The 16,349-nt window shown below is 40.2% G+C and overlaps 1 protein-coding gene across 1 annotated transcript; it reads right to left on the bottom strand.

The window, feature by feature from the left end:
• Positions 1-3,447: 3,447 nt before the first annotated feature.
• LOC128468087 (vomeronasal type-2 receptor 26-like) lies at positions 3,448-16,215 on the bottom strand. The gene is made up of 4 exons (XM_053449834.1): positions 16,117-16,215; positions 6,884-6,988; positions 5,656-5,779; positions 3,448-4,584 (listed from the first exon to the last, which is right to left on the bottom strand). Exons 1-4 carry the CDS (start codon positions 16,213-16,215, stop codon positions 3,668-3,670), a joined length of 1,245 nt encoding a protein of 414 aa, XP_053305809.1. The 3' UTR covers positions 3,448-3,667.
• Between the last annotated feature and the right edge of the window lie 134 nt (positions 16,216-16,349).

Genomic DNA, 16,349 nt, shown 5'->3' with positions numbered 1-16,349 from the left:
AATTTGTTTAACCCCACCCCCTGGAAGATGGTTTAAAAACTCCTAAAAACCCTATGGAGGCGCATGAACCCATATCATGCCTCCCGCTCTCTCTCCTTGTCTGCCCTGTGGAACAGAGGGGCTAAAAAAAAAGGAAAACAAGTCCAAAAAATTAAGGAAGGGAGCAGGCTTACATCCATTCAAAATCACTGTTAACCCTCTTCAACCCGTGGCAAAGAAGAGTCATCGCTAACTTTTCAGGGCCAATCCTGTAATGATTTGCAAGGCCATCGATCCTCATTTTTAGCCCAAGGAAAGATTCTGCACAGAAATTAAAACAAACAGGACAGAAAGAAATCCAGGATTTCGACAGTAGCCAAACAGAACATTTTTTAATAACTAGTTCAGTATAATTAAGGAATTATAACAATGAAAACATTTGCGTTGTATCAATATCCCCGAGAAGCTCTGTGTTCTCAATAACTGAAGTTGATGTGGGGTAAATAACCTAAAGTGTATGTGCTTTAGATTACACTGATCTTATCACTTATGTTAAGGATTAAAAAACATTAACTTCTGTCACTTTTTTCTACCTCAGTTTTGCCAGTTTTTGAGAGATCTGAAAATATATTTTTGCCGACACTCCCATTAAATATAACTCAGCCATACTGCATGCTTCCTGTAGATGTGTATCTTTTGTTATTCCTTCCAGTCAATTCTATTTTTTCCACTTTTCGCATATAGCAGTGATTGCCGCTGTGTCACTGACTCACCTGCAGTTCTTATGGAGTGACCAGCAGATGCAAAGCACATGGATGAGGTGAAAAAGGGGCCAGTGGAGTTTGGGGAGAGGGGTTCAGAGTTGGATTCCAGAGGTGAAGGACCTTTGCTGAGAGAGAAGGAGAGTGAGAGAGGCCTAGGAACAGAGGCCTGCTTGAAATCCACGGTCAGAGGAGAGCTGCAGCATCCTGGACTAATCTTCCAGCAGACAGAGATACAGAGCTGTTTGCAGCAGAGTTGGCAGTGAAGAGGTTAAAAGCTGAACTGTCCTGATAGCAGACTGTGGAGTGGTAAGCCTAAAATCTCTCCCCCTGTCCCCACAACAGGGCACTCTGAACTTAGTCACACAAATAAAAGATATACTGACATACTGAAAGTGTTCCATATAATCCAGCCCATACCGTGGAGTCAGATACTTATGGGCCCAAACCGTGTTATGTGCACCAAGTAAAGGTACACAGTGGCCAGTAGGGCGAAGATTAGGGTGGGCCGCAGTGATTGTTGTGGGTGGGTGAACCTCATATCGCATATTCTGTATATTTCATTCTATTATATTTCATGTGTTCTGTTATATTAATGCAGAGTGTTTTGCTGTACAATACAAATTTAATTTTAAGTTAGCCTGTGTCAGTTTTATTAATCACCCTGGATGCTCCGTTGGGTGGAGGTGCTGCCGCAGTTATGTACCCCAACTCCCAGGTAGCGGAGGCTGAGGATTGGCCTGCAGAGCGCAAAGAGGTAACTGGGGTAAAAACCCGTTACACGCACATAAAAGATCCAGTATATAATTATATATGGCTACTCGGGAGATGCCAACAAACATGAAATAATAACTTATTACGTCTATATCTTTATGAAAACAGCTGTAAGAAGTCATTTTTATACTTTTATTCTGTCACACACTTTAGGCTTGAATGCAACTTGAGTACTACGAACATATGCTTTTAAACACGTGATATAGCTGTAAGAGGGTTCTTCTGTGTAATGCAAGCGTATCCTATGACTGCTCCAATAAGATTTCTTAAATTCGTATATCGCCTAAATATAGTAAAGACCTTGTGCTCTAATTGTATGAAAAAGGGTATAGGGCAAGCTCTAAGGGCAAGGTCTCTTTCTCTTTCACCTTCATCTCACCAAGAATACTGAAGAGAGTGAAACTACTAATGCCATGTCAAGCGAAGATCAATCGATCTATGTTAGTCCGTCAATTCCAGTCTTGTCATACCTCTTAAATTTATATATTGTATGAAAGCAGTGTCTAGAAGATGCCAGGGACCCCCCTTTGGGAACGCCCCCCAAATGTCATTTTGAGTTAAAAGAAAGACCTACACATTTTCTCCAAAACGAACAGCTGTCAGGTACAGTGAGGTGCCAGTAGCGTGTAAGGAGGAGCCCAATACGCAGGGGTGACTAGAGAGTCCGTGACAAATGGGACGGTCAGAGAGGCAAAGTCAGGTTACAGACAGCGGTCCAAAAAGCTAAGGTCAATAGTCAATCTGACGTCAGTTGGCAGTCCTGGCCGTCCCACAAGTTTTCAGGTATGGAAATTATACACAGTGAGAAATAGCAGCCCAAGGTTGACCAATTCTCACACAGAAGAATCTCATTTCTCAGTTTTCTCTCTGTAAATGCTCCGACGCAGCTCAGCAGTGTCACATAAAGCAGTCACATTCGTGTGTTTTGAGATCCAAAGCCAAAGAATGTAATTTGTTTATGATTCTCTTCTAGGGAACCCGATCCGAGAGGGTAATAGATAAATGCAATAACCTCCCATCAGTAATGGTAGGGGCTAATACAGTTAGCAAAGTTAAGCATCCATGCAAGAGGCATTGAGCTGTTCGGAATCTAAGACAAGGTCAAGGACTGATCAAGACCAAAGTCTTACATCAGGAAAAGCAGGCCAAATAAATGAGCCAAATAGTTCTTCTCTGCTGTGAAATTCCATGTTTCAATGAACAGAGTCAAGAGTGACTGAGTTAAGTCGTATAGTAAGTAATTGAGCCTATCCTAGTGCTTTATCAGTGAAGTTATCAGACGAATCTGTTGGTTGACTCAGCAGTTAATGTTAATGGAGTTCAAGGTCATAAATGTGAGTAGGCAGCCAGGCCATCCCTAGTTAGATTGAGCTCTGGTTATACTGGCAAATAAGTTCATATTAGTAAAGATGAGTTTTTTGGCACACTATGTTTGGAAGGGTCACAAAACAGACTGTTGTAACAATACCTTTAGTGACATAGTATTTATTCCATAATAAAAAAGGATGTCATAATAAAGTGTAGTATCAGGCGAGATTCACTGCCCAACCAAGCTTTGTTTTTTTTACTTCCCAAATGAACACAAATAGTATAAACATGATCTGGAATATATTTTATTTTATTAGATATGAGTGTCCTTTAAAATATTTTCAACTATCAGTATGCAAATGATCAAGTGCAGAAGGAAATACAAAATAATTTAGGGATTCGTGTTTGATTCATCGTCTTTTTCAGGGATGGATATGAAGTCTGGAGGGTCCATTATCTCAGTTCCAATCATGGAATATTTTAATTGTCCCTAATCCAGACATTGACTAATTTATCCTAATAAACATTATATCTACAAAATGTCTATAGAGGTTTATTTTAATCCTGTTGTGTGTGTTTTGCTTTGTGTGCTGCTGAGTTTCTCTGTTTTGCAAACAAGTGGACTCCTCACCTTTGCTGTAACTAATAAAAGATAGAAGGGTTAACATAGTTGCTTTTTATAAGTAGGATCAGACTTAAAGATATGCTTCTTAAAAGTCCAGGACATTGGGGTATTGTGTGCAAAAAGGTCTTTTGATGTCTAGAAAACAAATTCAGATTTCTGAAATTGACCATTGACAGTTATAAGATAATACAACTTACAATGCAGAATATGTTTCTTATAACTATTTGGTTAAACCTTTAATTCTGCTTCCAAGTAAATATGTTTTTGTATTCAATTCCTGTCTCAAAAGAATTATATAGCATTTTGGAATAAATATACATCCTACAAGTCCTGCACTTGAAGCCACTATGGCAAAAATCTCTACGGCCACCATGTTCTTCCCTTTGGTGCTCAGATAGGCCGGGATCATCGCAATCCAAACGCTGCAGAACACCAGCATGCTGAAGGTGATGTACTTGGCCTCATTAAAACTGTCCGGTAATGTCCTGGCTAAAAAAGCTATAATAAAGCTAAGAGCTGCCAGAAGCCCCATATAACCCAGGACACAGTAGAAGGCAATAACTGAGCCCTCATTACACTGAATGATGATCTTTCCCTGATAAGAGCGCATGTCCAGCTCCTGAAATGGGGGTGAAATGGCCAACCAGGAAATATTAATGATAACTTGAATGGATGAGCAGAGCAGTACTATAGAATTGGAGACTTTCACACTGACCCAGTTTGCCCAGGAGCTGCCGGGTTTCGTGGCTCTGAAAACAATATAGATCATGATTGTTTTGCTTAAAATACAAGACACGGCTAATGAGAAGAGGACACCAAAAGCAGTTTGGCGCAGCATGCAGGTTACATCCTCAGGACGACCGAGGAACAAAAACACACAGAGAAAGCTCAGCATGATGGAGACCAAGAGGAGGAAGCTGAGGTTCTTGTTATTGGCTTTCACAATTGGGGTATCTCTGAAGACAATGAAGATCAGTAATATTACAACAGTTACAAGACAAAACAGAATTGATACAAAAGATAAAACAGCAGCAACTGCATCCAAATATGATAGAAACTCCACCGATTTTGGAATACACCGATCCCTTTTCTCATTAGACCATTTATCACTTGGGCAAACAATGCAGTTCTCACTGTCTGAAAAATAACGTAAAGTAACATTATGCCTCAATATGTAAATTAAACATAGAATATACTATAGTATATAGTTCCCTCCCACTGAGTGTATCCATATTAACTAATGTTAAATTACTTCTTTTTGTTTACATTTCTTAGATTTGAACTGAAAATAACAAACAAAAATAGCCCCAAATCTAATCGCCCCAATTTTTCTTCGCCTTGTTTTAGTTTCAGGAATCATATGCCTATCCCATGCGTGTTTCAAGTCACTTGCTCCACTAACCTCTACCACTTTTGCCAAGAATCTGGTCCACTCATCTCACATGGAAGTAAATATAACGGAGGAGCTCAAAGACCAAACAAGGAACAAAAACAAAACCCCACTATAAGTAGATTTCTTGAGTAAATGTACAGTTCCTAAACCCATTGAAAACAATGCATTTTGAGCCCGTACATGTATGGGCTTTGTCATTAAGGGGTTAAACCGTTACTACTTTTTATGTTTTTAATGGGGGTTATTTAGTACACTGAGGCGCATTTGTGAAAGTGAACCAGCTGTGTGCTGAAGCATGGAGGTTGGAGCTTGTGTAAAAAGGTTTTTCACATAATATCTGTAAGGTGCTTGGTATCACAGCTGGTTGTCGGCTGCCAGGTAGTTTTTCTGCTCCCCCCGGGTGGGGGAGGTTATGCCCAGCTCTAGTCAACCCATGCCTGTCTTGTTTGTCTATTATTGTGATCACTTATAGCTACACCTGGCCCTTCGTGTGGCTCTCAATACCCCCCAACTCCGCCCATGGGCTTAGGAACCCCCAGTAACTCATGCAGGGGGGGGGGCCGATAATGAAGAAATCCCCCCCAGGGGGGTAGTTAGTGTGAGAGGGCTTAGATAGTGTGAGAAGGGGGAGATGGGGTAGATAGTGTGAGAGATGGGGAGAAAGTGGGGATCTGATGGGGGAAAATGCTGTCCCCCCAGATTTTAGGGGCTCCTACGCCCATGACTCCACCCTCTACCTTACCAGGAGCAGGCTTTCATTCCTACACACATACTATGAGTAAATTATGTGTATGATTCTATATAATCTATTATACCAGATCTGTTGGATATCTCTCCCTCTGAGCACCGGACACAGTCGTAGCAGCAGATTTGTGTTCCAGGTCTCAGGACTTTTCGATATCCAGGCAAACAGTTCTCTGAACACTGAGACCTTGGAATCTACAAACAGAAAAAAATAATTCTTGTTTGAGCCACTCTTATAAATTAGTAAAGAATAAAGAAGCACAATCACAGAATAATAGATATATCTACAAAAATATTCTAAATAAAGATGTAATTCCTTTGTTTTGAAAAATACATTAGGAGTAGAACATGATTGGATGATTAGATAATTAGAAAATCATTCAACAAGATCAGAATTCATTCATTTTCTAGAATCTAGAAAAAGTAATATCCTAAAAGCGCCTAGTATTCCCTATTCTAATACATTTATGCAATAACCGTGCAAACAGCAGCATATGAAAGTGTTCTCCAAGGACAGTATAATAAGTGCACATGCAGTGGACATTGTCCATGTGGTGGCTCCACATAAAGTGCAATCATAAACCTGAAGGTGCCGCGAAGATGCGGACGAAGAAGAAAATGCATGAGTGAGAGAGTGAGTGAATGTGGTCCCAGAAATGTTGCGTTTTGCATTGTTTTCGGGGAGGGTCTGGCCTCATTTTCTCATTAAAGCCTCATTAAAGCTTGCTGCTGTGTTTTTTTAGGACTGTATATACTGACAGCTTGGATCCATGCAGGCTTTTCCAAGAGGCTAGAGCTTTGCAGGATCCAGTCTATGATTCCTATGTGGTCTGCATCAGGCATAGGTGCTGGGCATTAAAACCTGGAGCCTGGCGATCAGAGACTGTTGTGGAAAGAAGAATTTCCTCTATGCTCCCAGGGCAAGGAGATCCCCTAAAAAAGACCTGAGGTATCCCTGAGGTAAGGGAGGAAATACTTGCCTGGACATTTGTGTGTTGTCTGGGGAAGGTTTTCCAGAGCCTGGCTTAGCGAGGTCTGGCTGGGAGGTCTGGTTAGTGGGTGTTTAGGATGGTCAGTCTTAAGTGTGACGTTTATGGCTCTCATGCTACAGGGTTTTTCACAAGTTAGAACCATTACACCGTCAAAGTGGGTTTGTTTTACCATCTTTAGGATGTATGGTGCTGGTGAGTTTATATTATTTCTGTTAAATTATGTTTAATATACTCTATGCCTGTAAAGTTTATAGAAATGTAGCTTAATTTTAATGTAGGAAAACAAAAACAATAATCCCCCCCTTACCTGGTTGTCTTTGTTCCTCCATATTGCTAAATGCGAGTCAATGATGAGCTGCTGACCATCTGGAGCCCACTCAGTGAAGTTACCCACAATGTTTTTCAATGCAGACTTATTTGATAAAAACACCCAATTTGTAATTATGTAATGATATGCAAATTCTCCATGTTCATCGTATAATGTACGGTCCAACTGTGATGCAATTTTTATCCTTTTTATATAGCGATGCAACTGTTAAAAATGATTTAGAACAAAACAAGAGGACATTCACAGTCACAATGTAGGAGAGTTTTCTTCTGTCTTTAATCAAGAAAATAAAAATACCACCCATTTTACAGCAGAACCCACCCAAACACTCAACTAAAATAGACCTACAGCTGACCTCTGTTATTCATCTACTAGAACTTCATATCATTAACTAGAATCAACCTTTCATAAAATCTACGACAGAACCGTCCATCACTGGGGCCACTGGAGAGGTCTGACTGCCAGCCCCCTCTCTATTGACTAAGGGCCCTGACTTTGTAAAGACGTCTGTGTCCACCCCAGCAGTATATCATCTCATCACTTGCTGAGGGGATTATCTCTGGCAGACAGCCAGGATCTGCAACCAGGGAGTGACCACCATTGTTTTACTTTGATATCAGACCCCCCCACCCCATGGAGCACTACTATGTTGTCCCCCCCTTCCCCCCATTTCCACCACTACAGACATTTAGCCGGGCCATCCCTGGAAGTGATTTTGGCCAGTGATAGTGGAGGTTGGGACCCCTATTGTATTGTTAATTCCTTTACTGCCCCTGTTGTCTCTGGAAGGCAGATTAAGGGGGTGGTTTGTATCTCAATATCTTGTTTTATGTTAATGTGTTTTTTGCTGGATATATCGAGCTCTGTGTGTCTAAAATAAATCAGTCTTTGTTTTGGTTTTACCCTACACTGAGTCTCGGCTAGGGACTGGGGAACTGGGGAAAGAGTGTTGTCCCAAGCTAAGGGAGCACAAGTCAGGGGAGGTAGTCGGTCGGACTAGCCAGATCTGTGACAGCATCAAACTACAGCACATCATTAGAACCAAAACAACCAGGGTCATCGAGGCACAATTTAGGAGAAAGTATTGTAACAACTTTGTATTTTGCATGTGAGCTACAATTAGTGTTAGAATGGTAATATAACTTAAGAAGTAACAATTAGAAAACAAATGTATAAAATATACGATATACAACATAAAGGCCTGTAATAAGTTGCAGTCATTTGCAAGAAACTCAAACATTAAATGCTGTTTCACTTCTCCTCAGTGCTGCATTCGCTGCATTTGTCGGCCCACATCCATGATGCAAATCTCCTGTTCCACCACATCCCAAAGGTACTCTATTAGATTGAGATCTGGAGACTGTGGGGGCCATTGGAGTTCAGTGAAACCAGTTTGAGAGGATTATTATTGTCTTTTATTTCCAACAATTTATGCAGCCCTAAATACAATACATATATTTAAGGGGTATGAGAAGACGATCATTGACAGACTAAGACAAACCGATACATTAGGTGGAGAGGGCCCTGCTCGCAAGCTTACAATCTTGAGGGAATGAAGTGAGAACAAACATAAGGCACAGAGAAAGGGTGAGAGATAGTGTGGGGTTGTATCAGTTACATGGAAGTTCTAGCAGCTAAAAGGTTATGCTTCTCTGAAGAACTGGGTTATGAGATGTTTCTTGAATGTTGGGAGGGTGAATGCTGAAGGTTCGGTGAAAGTAGATTCCAGAGATATGGAGCAGCCCTATTTTTTTGATGATAGGTTTCTGACTTAAAGGGATAGACATGGTCAAGATTTAAATGATGCTCAATTAGTACTAAGGGGCCCGAAGCCTGCCAAGAAAATGTCCCCCACACCATTACACCACCAGCAGCCTGAATCGTTGATACAAGGCAGGATTGATCCATGCTATCGTGTTGTTTACACCAAAGTCTGACCCTGCCACCTGAATGTCGCACCTGGTGTCGAGACTCATCAGACCAGGCAATGTTCTTCCAGTCTTCCATTGTCCAATTTTGCTGATGTTACACCTACCGTGTCCTGCGTCGTTCTGCCAATTGTGGGTGGCGCCCATGGGATGATGAGAGGACGTGCACGGTGTTAGTACAATACTGTACTGCACATCCCCGGCGCTCGCACACGGATGTATGTGTTCCATTACTGCAGTGCCCGTTCAAAGAGTATTACTGTTGCTCCGGGTTATTGTGTTTCTAGTCCTTGTGCTATATATGTGTCTATTGTGTACCCAACCTTTGCTTGTCTTCTGACCTTGATCCTATGCGGCCTGCCCCAACCTCGGATATCCTCAACTTTGCTTCTGTGCCTTTTCCCTGTGTTTGGCTTTGTCTTCGCTTCCTTGTGAGTCCACTATACCGTCTCTGCAACATGGGTTCAGCTACCTGTGCTACCCCAGGGCCTTGCGTAACAGCTGAGCCTGTGTGAATTGTAGCCTCAGTTTCCTGTTCTTAGCTGACAGGAGCGGCACCCTTTGGGGTTTTCTGCTGCTGTTGCCTGTCTACTTCAAGGTTCGCCATGTTGTGGGATTCTGCATACCTTGGTTGTAACGAGTGGTTATTTGAGTTACTGTTGCCTTTCTGTCATGTTAAACCAGTCTGCCCATTCTCCTCTGGCCTCTGACACCAACGAGGCATTTTCGTCACACAACTGCCGCTCACTGGATATTTTCTCTTTTTCGGACGGTTCTCTGTAATCCCTAGAGATGGTTGTGTGTGAAAATCCCAGTAGATCAGCAGTTTCCGAAATACTCAGACCAGCCTGTTTGGTACCAACAATCATGCCATGTTCAAAGTCACGTAAATCCCCTTTCTTCCCCATTCTAATGCTCGGTTTGAACTTCAGCAAGTCGGGTGTACCTAATAAAGGGTATATGTATATCTATATCAAATCATTATTTAATTACACTCAACATAAAAAGGTGAATTGTGAGTGAAAATATAGTAACCATGGCAATATAAGCCTTAGATGCTATGATGGGAAAACCCTCAGTCTTGACGTGGTTAAGGCGGATGCTTTATGGATTTCATTCCAGCAGAATTGTGTAAATAATCATTTAACATGTACTTTAACATGCATTCATTGTCTACACTTAAGCTATTTGGTGGTAGACACGTTATTGAATCAAACCCATCTTCTAGGAAACCAGACTAAAAGGTATCAGTTTAACGTTTACTAAGATGCTGCACATTTACATTTGCCTCCTATTAATCTTTCTCAAGGCCATGGTCTAGATATTATTGCTGCAACTTGATTTCAGATCATTGAATCATAAACCATCCTTTTTCCATCTTGGTTTTCACCATTGGATGATTTCATGGATCACTGAACCCGTCTCTATGTGTCATATATTTATTAGTAGGTGTAAAGGCTGACCAGAATTCATATTCTTAAATAAAGCCTTAGAAATTCTTCCTGTATGTCCGTCAGCGTCTGACACGTGAAGCAGTCTGTATTTCATACATACCTGGTGTTTATAGATGTTTTGGATTGTATTTCCTTTTGCGTTCTCGTTATAAAATAAGTGCATGACATGCAAAGCTTTAGCTAAAGCACTCACTGAAATAAACACCCGGGAAGAAACACCAACCGTCAGATGATTTCTAACAAGTAATGTATGTTTCCCACTGCAGTTACACAGAGTTATTTTATAGATCTCTTCATAAAGCATATTCTTTTCAGAATTTTCTGATAAACATCTATAATACAATATCCATATATCTTCGAGAAGCTTGTCTGCTGGACGGTTTGAAGGATGGATATTATCAAAGAAACTTCCGGTATCCGGTAGCATTAGAGGATGCGGTTCTATGGCCAGACTGCCATTCAGGGGTTCTACAAAGTAATCTGTGAGATATTCATTGGAAGCCCAGGCAGGAGGAAGGATTAATGTTATATCTTTATGTTTGAGACAAGGAATTAAAATGTCAATAATTCTGGTGCTGAAAGAACCGCAGAGTATAATAATTCGAGCCGATGACATTAAAACCGTTTCTGACATCATTTTCATATTTTCAGATAGTTCTTGTAATAAACTAATTTTTACAGTAAAGGAAATACAAATTCCATAACTTGTCAGATACGCTCTCAGAGCCTGACTCTCTGTCTCTCCGGTGTCATCATCAACCGTGAGAATTCCCACCCAGGTCCATCCGAAATGTTTTAGAATCTTCAATATAATTTTATTATAGACAAGATAATTTTGAACAGAGCGGAAGAAATGCGGATAAACACGTCTATCACTCAGTGCATAGTCTGTCGCTCCATAACTGATCTACAAGATGGAAGAGAAAAGTGTAACCATTCTGCAGTAAAGGTTTCTAATAACAGCTTGGAGTCAGACATGGTTGTGATCTCACCATGAAACTGAATGCTAAAGTCAGACAATACATGGAAGACCATTCAGGTTACTCACCTGTGCGTATCCATACACCCCTAGTAACTGTGCTATGGGAATGGTAGTAGTAGAATGGTGATCGCCAATAAATCCAGCCACGTTGTTAGAATTCGCACAAGAGTAATTAGGGACGGTCATGCCGCGGCCAGACAAAATCTGAAGAATGCTTTTCACAGCTTTTCTTTCATCTAAACAGGAGTCATATATATGATAACCCAGGGTAATATTTGGTAAAATGTTTGGGTCGTTGTTCAATGTTTCAATGGTGAAAAGAAAGACCAGTAAATTGATGTAATACATGAGGCTTGGCCTGTAAAGGTAGATGAATTAGATTAAAGCAGAAGAACATAGTCAGAGGTCTGCCAGATAAAATCACGTATTAAGACTTTGTAGGAATACCATGTTACCATCAACTGGCAAAGGTTCTACATTTAAACGAATGGCAAAACAGGTCATGGGTCAGTAGAGAGTACTAGCACGTGTTCTCTAATTACCCTCACATATTTTTTTAATGTAGGGTATGTCATGCCCTGCACCTTTGTGAGAAAGATTTCTGTCTCAAGCCTTGCCTGAGATGGTTGCAAATGTCTGAATACAGTGGACAGTATGGTCCGGTCCCACCCAATACAACATGTGGCCCCTCTTCGCAGATTGAAAATATCTATTTATATGTTTTTTAAAAAAGATACATCTACAAGATATAGAAAATTCACCTTATACACTTCTTTTGAAGAGAAAAATCGTATGAAATATAGGAATCCTTGGGAGGTACATAGTATAGTCCCTCTATTTCTGTCTGTTCCCTCCTCAAACTCTCAATCTCTTTTTTTTTTGCGCATCCTAATGTATTTTAATTTTCTTGCTAATTCTACATAGTGTCAGTCCTAATGTTTCATGAAATGGAATAAATGCAAATCCTTTGTGAAAGTAAAAAGTAAGAGTTGGTTTAATAAAATAAAAAAGCCAATATTTTGGTTAACCCTTGTCATGCATTTATCATGTTCTCAAAAGGGGATGTCAGCTCCTTAGCGTAAAACACAATGACCTCTGTTTTACAGATACGTATTTTCTCCAATATCTTCATAATATTTTTTAAATCTATATGGGTAGATTTACAAAAAGATATTAACTCCCCCAATCAAGTCAATAGCATAAAATCCATAATATTGCAAGAAAAAAACACATCTTACATTGAGTAAAGTTAATTTCACAAAACAGCCTAATAAAAAGTAATAATAATAACATGTCATAAATATGTATATATTTACCTCAAAATAGCACTAGAGCATGTGAGCAAGTTATACCACGCAGGGGGAAATAAAAAATATAATGTATAAAAACAGCTGGACAGCAACTGGATTTACTGCTTAACACAGTCACTGGGTTAGTTGTTTTGGGCTCTCTATAACATCAGATATTTCTTCATTTGTTCTGCAGATATTATTTTTATGGTTAGTTGTGGGAACTTACATGATACAGACGATTTTGGGTAAAAAATGATCCTGTCCAAAAAAAAAAAAATTCCTCATTTGATTATTCACCGTGAGAACTCCTCCAATTATAATGTCCCCATCTTTAAAATACTCAAAGTCTTCAAATGGTTTGATGACTTGCAGATGACAGGCCGGTGCTGGGCTCTGGATCTCAGATCTGCAGGGCGTCACACACAGGAGCAACAAACAAACGAGACGTTTCAATGGAAGAAACCCAGCGATCAGCATCATGCAGCCCAGTAACCTGCCGAGTGCCAGAGAGTGTCTGCCGGGTTCGGTGGAATCGAGCACCGTGTGGGTCAGTGGCATCTGCTGCATCGGATATCATTGTAATGAACCTGAACATCTCGGCTCTTTTTATACAGTGCCGTCTCATTCATTGCAATGGAGTCTCAATATAGATGCAGGACTTTGTGTTTTGGGATCGCAATTCTATGTTGGTTTTAAATTATAAGAAAACCGCAGAGCGCCGGTAATTGTCTGCATGGACAGAAATATACAAACACAGACTTTAATCAAATGTCTTTAGAGTATTAGTTTTAGAAGGAAGTTTCATTTATCGGCAGTTTTATGCCCTTAATAAGTTTAATAATATTAATACAGTTCTCTCAGATCTAAATGTTATTCAGCACTTTTTAATTTATCATTAATTTTTCTGCATATGACATTTTTTTATTAAATATAATTCATGGAGGTCTTCTTATTGGATATGATTATATTATTATTATTATTATTATCTTTTATTTATATAGCGCCAACAGTTTACGCAGCGCTTAATACAATCCATATATTCAAGTGGAATGACAAGACAAGAATTGACAGACTGAGACAAACCGATACATTAGGTGGAGAGAGGCCTGATCGCAAGCTTACTATCTTGAGATGGTAAAGTCTATAACTTATGACATTTCCATAAAAGGTAAACCCTTCATATAGACAATTTTAGAAAAAGGGTATAAAAACTTTGAGAGGACATAGAAAGGGAGACCTCTACAACTTTTAAATGTAAATGCAGGGCACTCAGGGCTGGGGAGGACTGTGAAGCTGCAGCAGTCTCACTGGCTCCTCTCTGCTAAGGAGGAGGCTGAAGCTTCTCCAAGACACTCTATCTAACAGTGAGAGCACACAAATCTAATTAGGACTCACTTGGGGCCTAGGCATGAGTTCTGACAGTCTGGGTCTCCATCCTGCAAGTTTCCATGTTCTGCCCTCCAGCCACCCACATCCTCTTCCAAAACCAACAGAAAGTCTCATTATCTTTAAATGTGTGAAACGTAATCCTTTAGGTATTTTAAAACCCTTTTACATTTTACTTGCTTTACTTGCATGATGTTGCTCACAACATGAGTTGTGTAGACATTCCGGGTAGAACAACTCAATTGGCGAGTGATTTATGTAAGTTAAAAGAATGCTTAAGAGTGTGGCAGCTGCAGTGTTAATGTTGATAAATGTAAAATAACGCACTTGGGACGTAGAAATCGCAAGACAGAATATAGCATTAGGGGCTGGGCTGTCAGTGACAACGGAAGAGGGATTTTGTAGTTATTATTTCTGATGACTTCAAGGTAAGCAAACAATGCAATAAAGCATGCTGAATGTATAGCGAGGGGCATTAGTGTCAGGAAGCGGGAGTGGGTTCTGCCATTTTGCAGATCTCTAGTCAGGCCTCACCTAGAGTAGTGGAGACCCCATCTCCAGAAGGATATTGAAAGATTGGAGAGAGCTCAGAGAGCTACAAAAATGGTAAGTGGTTAGCGGGACAGAAACTTTTCAAACAGCTGTTTTTATATCACTCTGATTCAAGTCGTGTGCAGTTTTAGTTGAGCGTAAATGCAGTTGGCAGCAACACTTCATCCAATGTGTGCTAATCTACTTAAAAGGTTAACGTAACAGTGGCACCTTTTTTAGTCTCAGATGTCTTGATAGAGGAAGCGTGTGTTGGGCTCGTGACACAGATGCCTTTAAAAACAAAGGCAATAAAAGGACATTAACACAGATTAGCATTCTAAGATCTGGATTTCTAGACTGACGAGACAGGGAAGAGCGGGACAGAGAACCAATTATAACATTCAGACAAACAAGGGAACCAAAAGGAACCAATGGCATTAAGGGGTATACTAGAGAAGGGACCAGTGAGGGTGGATAATGCGTAGTGACCACTAGCCCTCTAACTCTCAGAGTCTCTGCAGGAATGTACACAGGTGCCTTGATTAACCTCTTAGGTTCTGTGGTTGCCTCATGCTTTGCTACAGGACTTATTGGTCATTATTATTCCAGCAGCAACCCAGGTATCTGAATTTTTATGCTTTTCAAGTTGTGCGCTCACCCATTTTGTATAATTTTTTTAATGCTATGCATATTTGCGGGTTTTGACTAAAACTTAGAGTTGAGCGTCCACTCCTGCCACACAGGTGGCTAATTACTGGTATCAAGAGAAGGCTTTACACTGCTTGAACTTCTCATTTGGGTTTAAACACAGTGCAGTCCCACGGATTCAACTCCTTGGTAAGTAATATATTGGGCATTATTATTCTAGCAGCATCCCAGGAATCTGGATTTGTATGCCTTTTATCTGTTTTAGGTTGTGCACTTCTACACCAGCACTTTGAAAGGCTCTGGTTATCAGTAGTTTTACAATTATTTCCTCTTTCCGTTATGTTATTGGAAAGAAAAACCCAAACCTTTCTCATCAACATCCAAACCCAGCAAGACTAATTCTTTTCAATTCATTATTATTTCACATACAAATGAATTCATGCAGTACTTTTTTTGTCCAAGACAGTTGTATATCAAAAAATTAATTTTCCGCTAGCTGTGCAAATAAACAGTTTTTTTTAGTAGTTTTCCTCTTCGTTTCTCTTATAATTAAAATATAAAATATATTAACTCAGTGAAAAACTTATTTTTAGTACAATAGAACTGAAGGCCACCTCAGAGCCAGAGAAAGATACTATACTGCCTGAGTGCAAAGATGAATTGCTGCCCCTCCCCAAACACATGCGCCATTCATTCTTATACCGTGCTGCCATCACTTATTACAGTTGTAAGGGGCCTTGCTGTCTGCCTTAATTTTTTCTAAAAGAAAAAAAGCTCGGCTTCAGGTCCCCCAGGCATTGCTAGTCTCCCACAGCAGCAAGGTGGTTAAAAAATGCTGCAACAGCTTGTCTGTCTTTGTCTCTGAACAGCTTTTACTTTCCAGCTTTCTCCCAAACAGCTTCTATGTGCCCTCTATTCCCCCAAGCAGCTTCCTTTTGCCACCTTAGTTCCCAACTTGTCAGTGTCCCCAAACACAGTGTAACACACTCACACTTCGTATCTTCTCCACCCACTTCCTCTGTGTCTGTGTCCTTTCCCACAGCACTGTTTCTTCTCTTGCCTCTTCTTGTTCTTCTAATGTTTTGACCATTTCTCCAATATCTTCTTTCTTCTGTCTTTTTCCAGTTCTCTGTGTACCTGGCCTCTCTGTACTCTCATATTTCATATATAGGTTCACTTTGAAAGAGATGTGCAGAAATGCTTCTCTTTCTCCAGAAATCTATT

The sequence above is a fragment of the Spea bombifrons genome, chromosome 1, assembly GCF_027358695.1.
Source record: "Spea bombifrons isolate aSpeBom1 chromosome 1, aSpeBom1.2.pri, whole genome shotgun sequence".
Lineage (NCBI taxonomy): Eukaryota > Metazoa > Chordata > Amphibia > Anura > Pelobatidae > Spea > Spea bombifrons.
The sequence above is the reverse complement of the archived record's forward strand: the minus strand, read 5'-3'. Positions and strand labels throughout refer to the sequence as shown.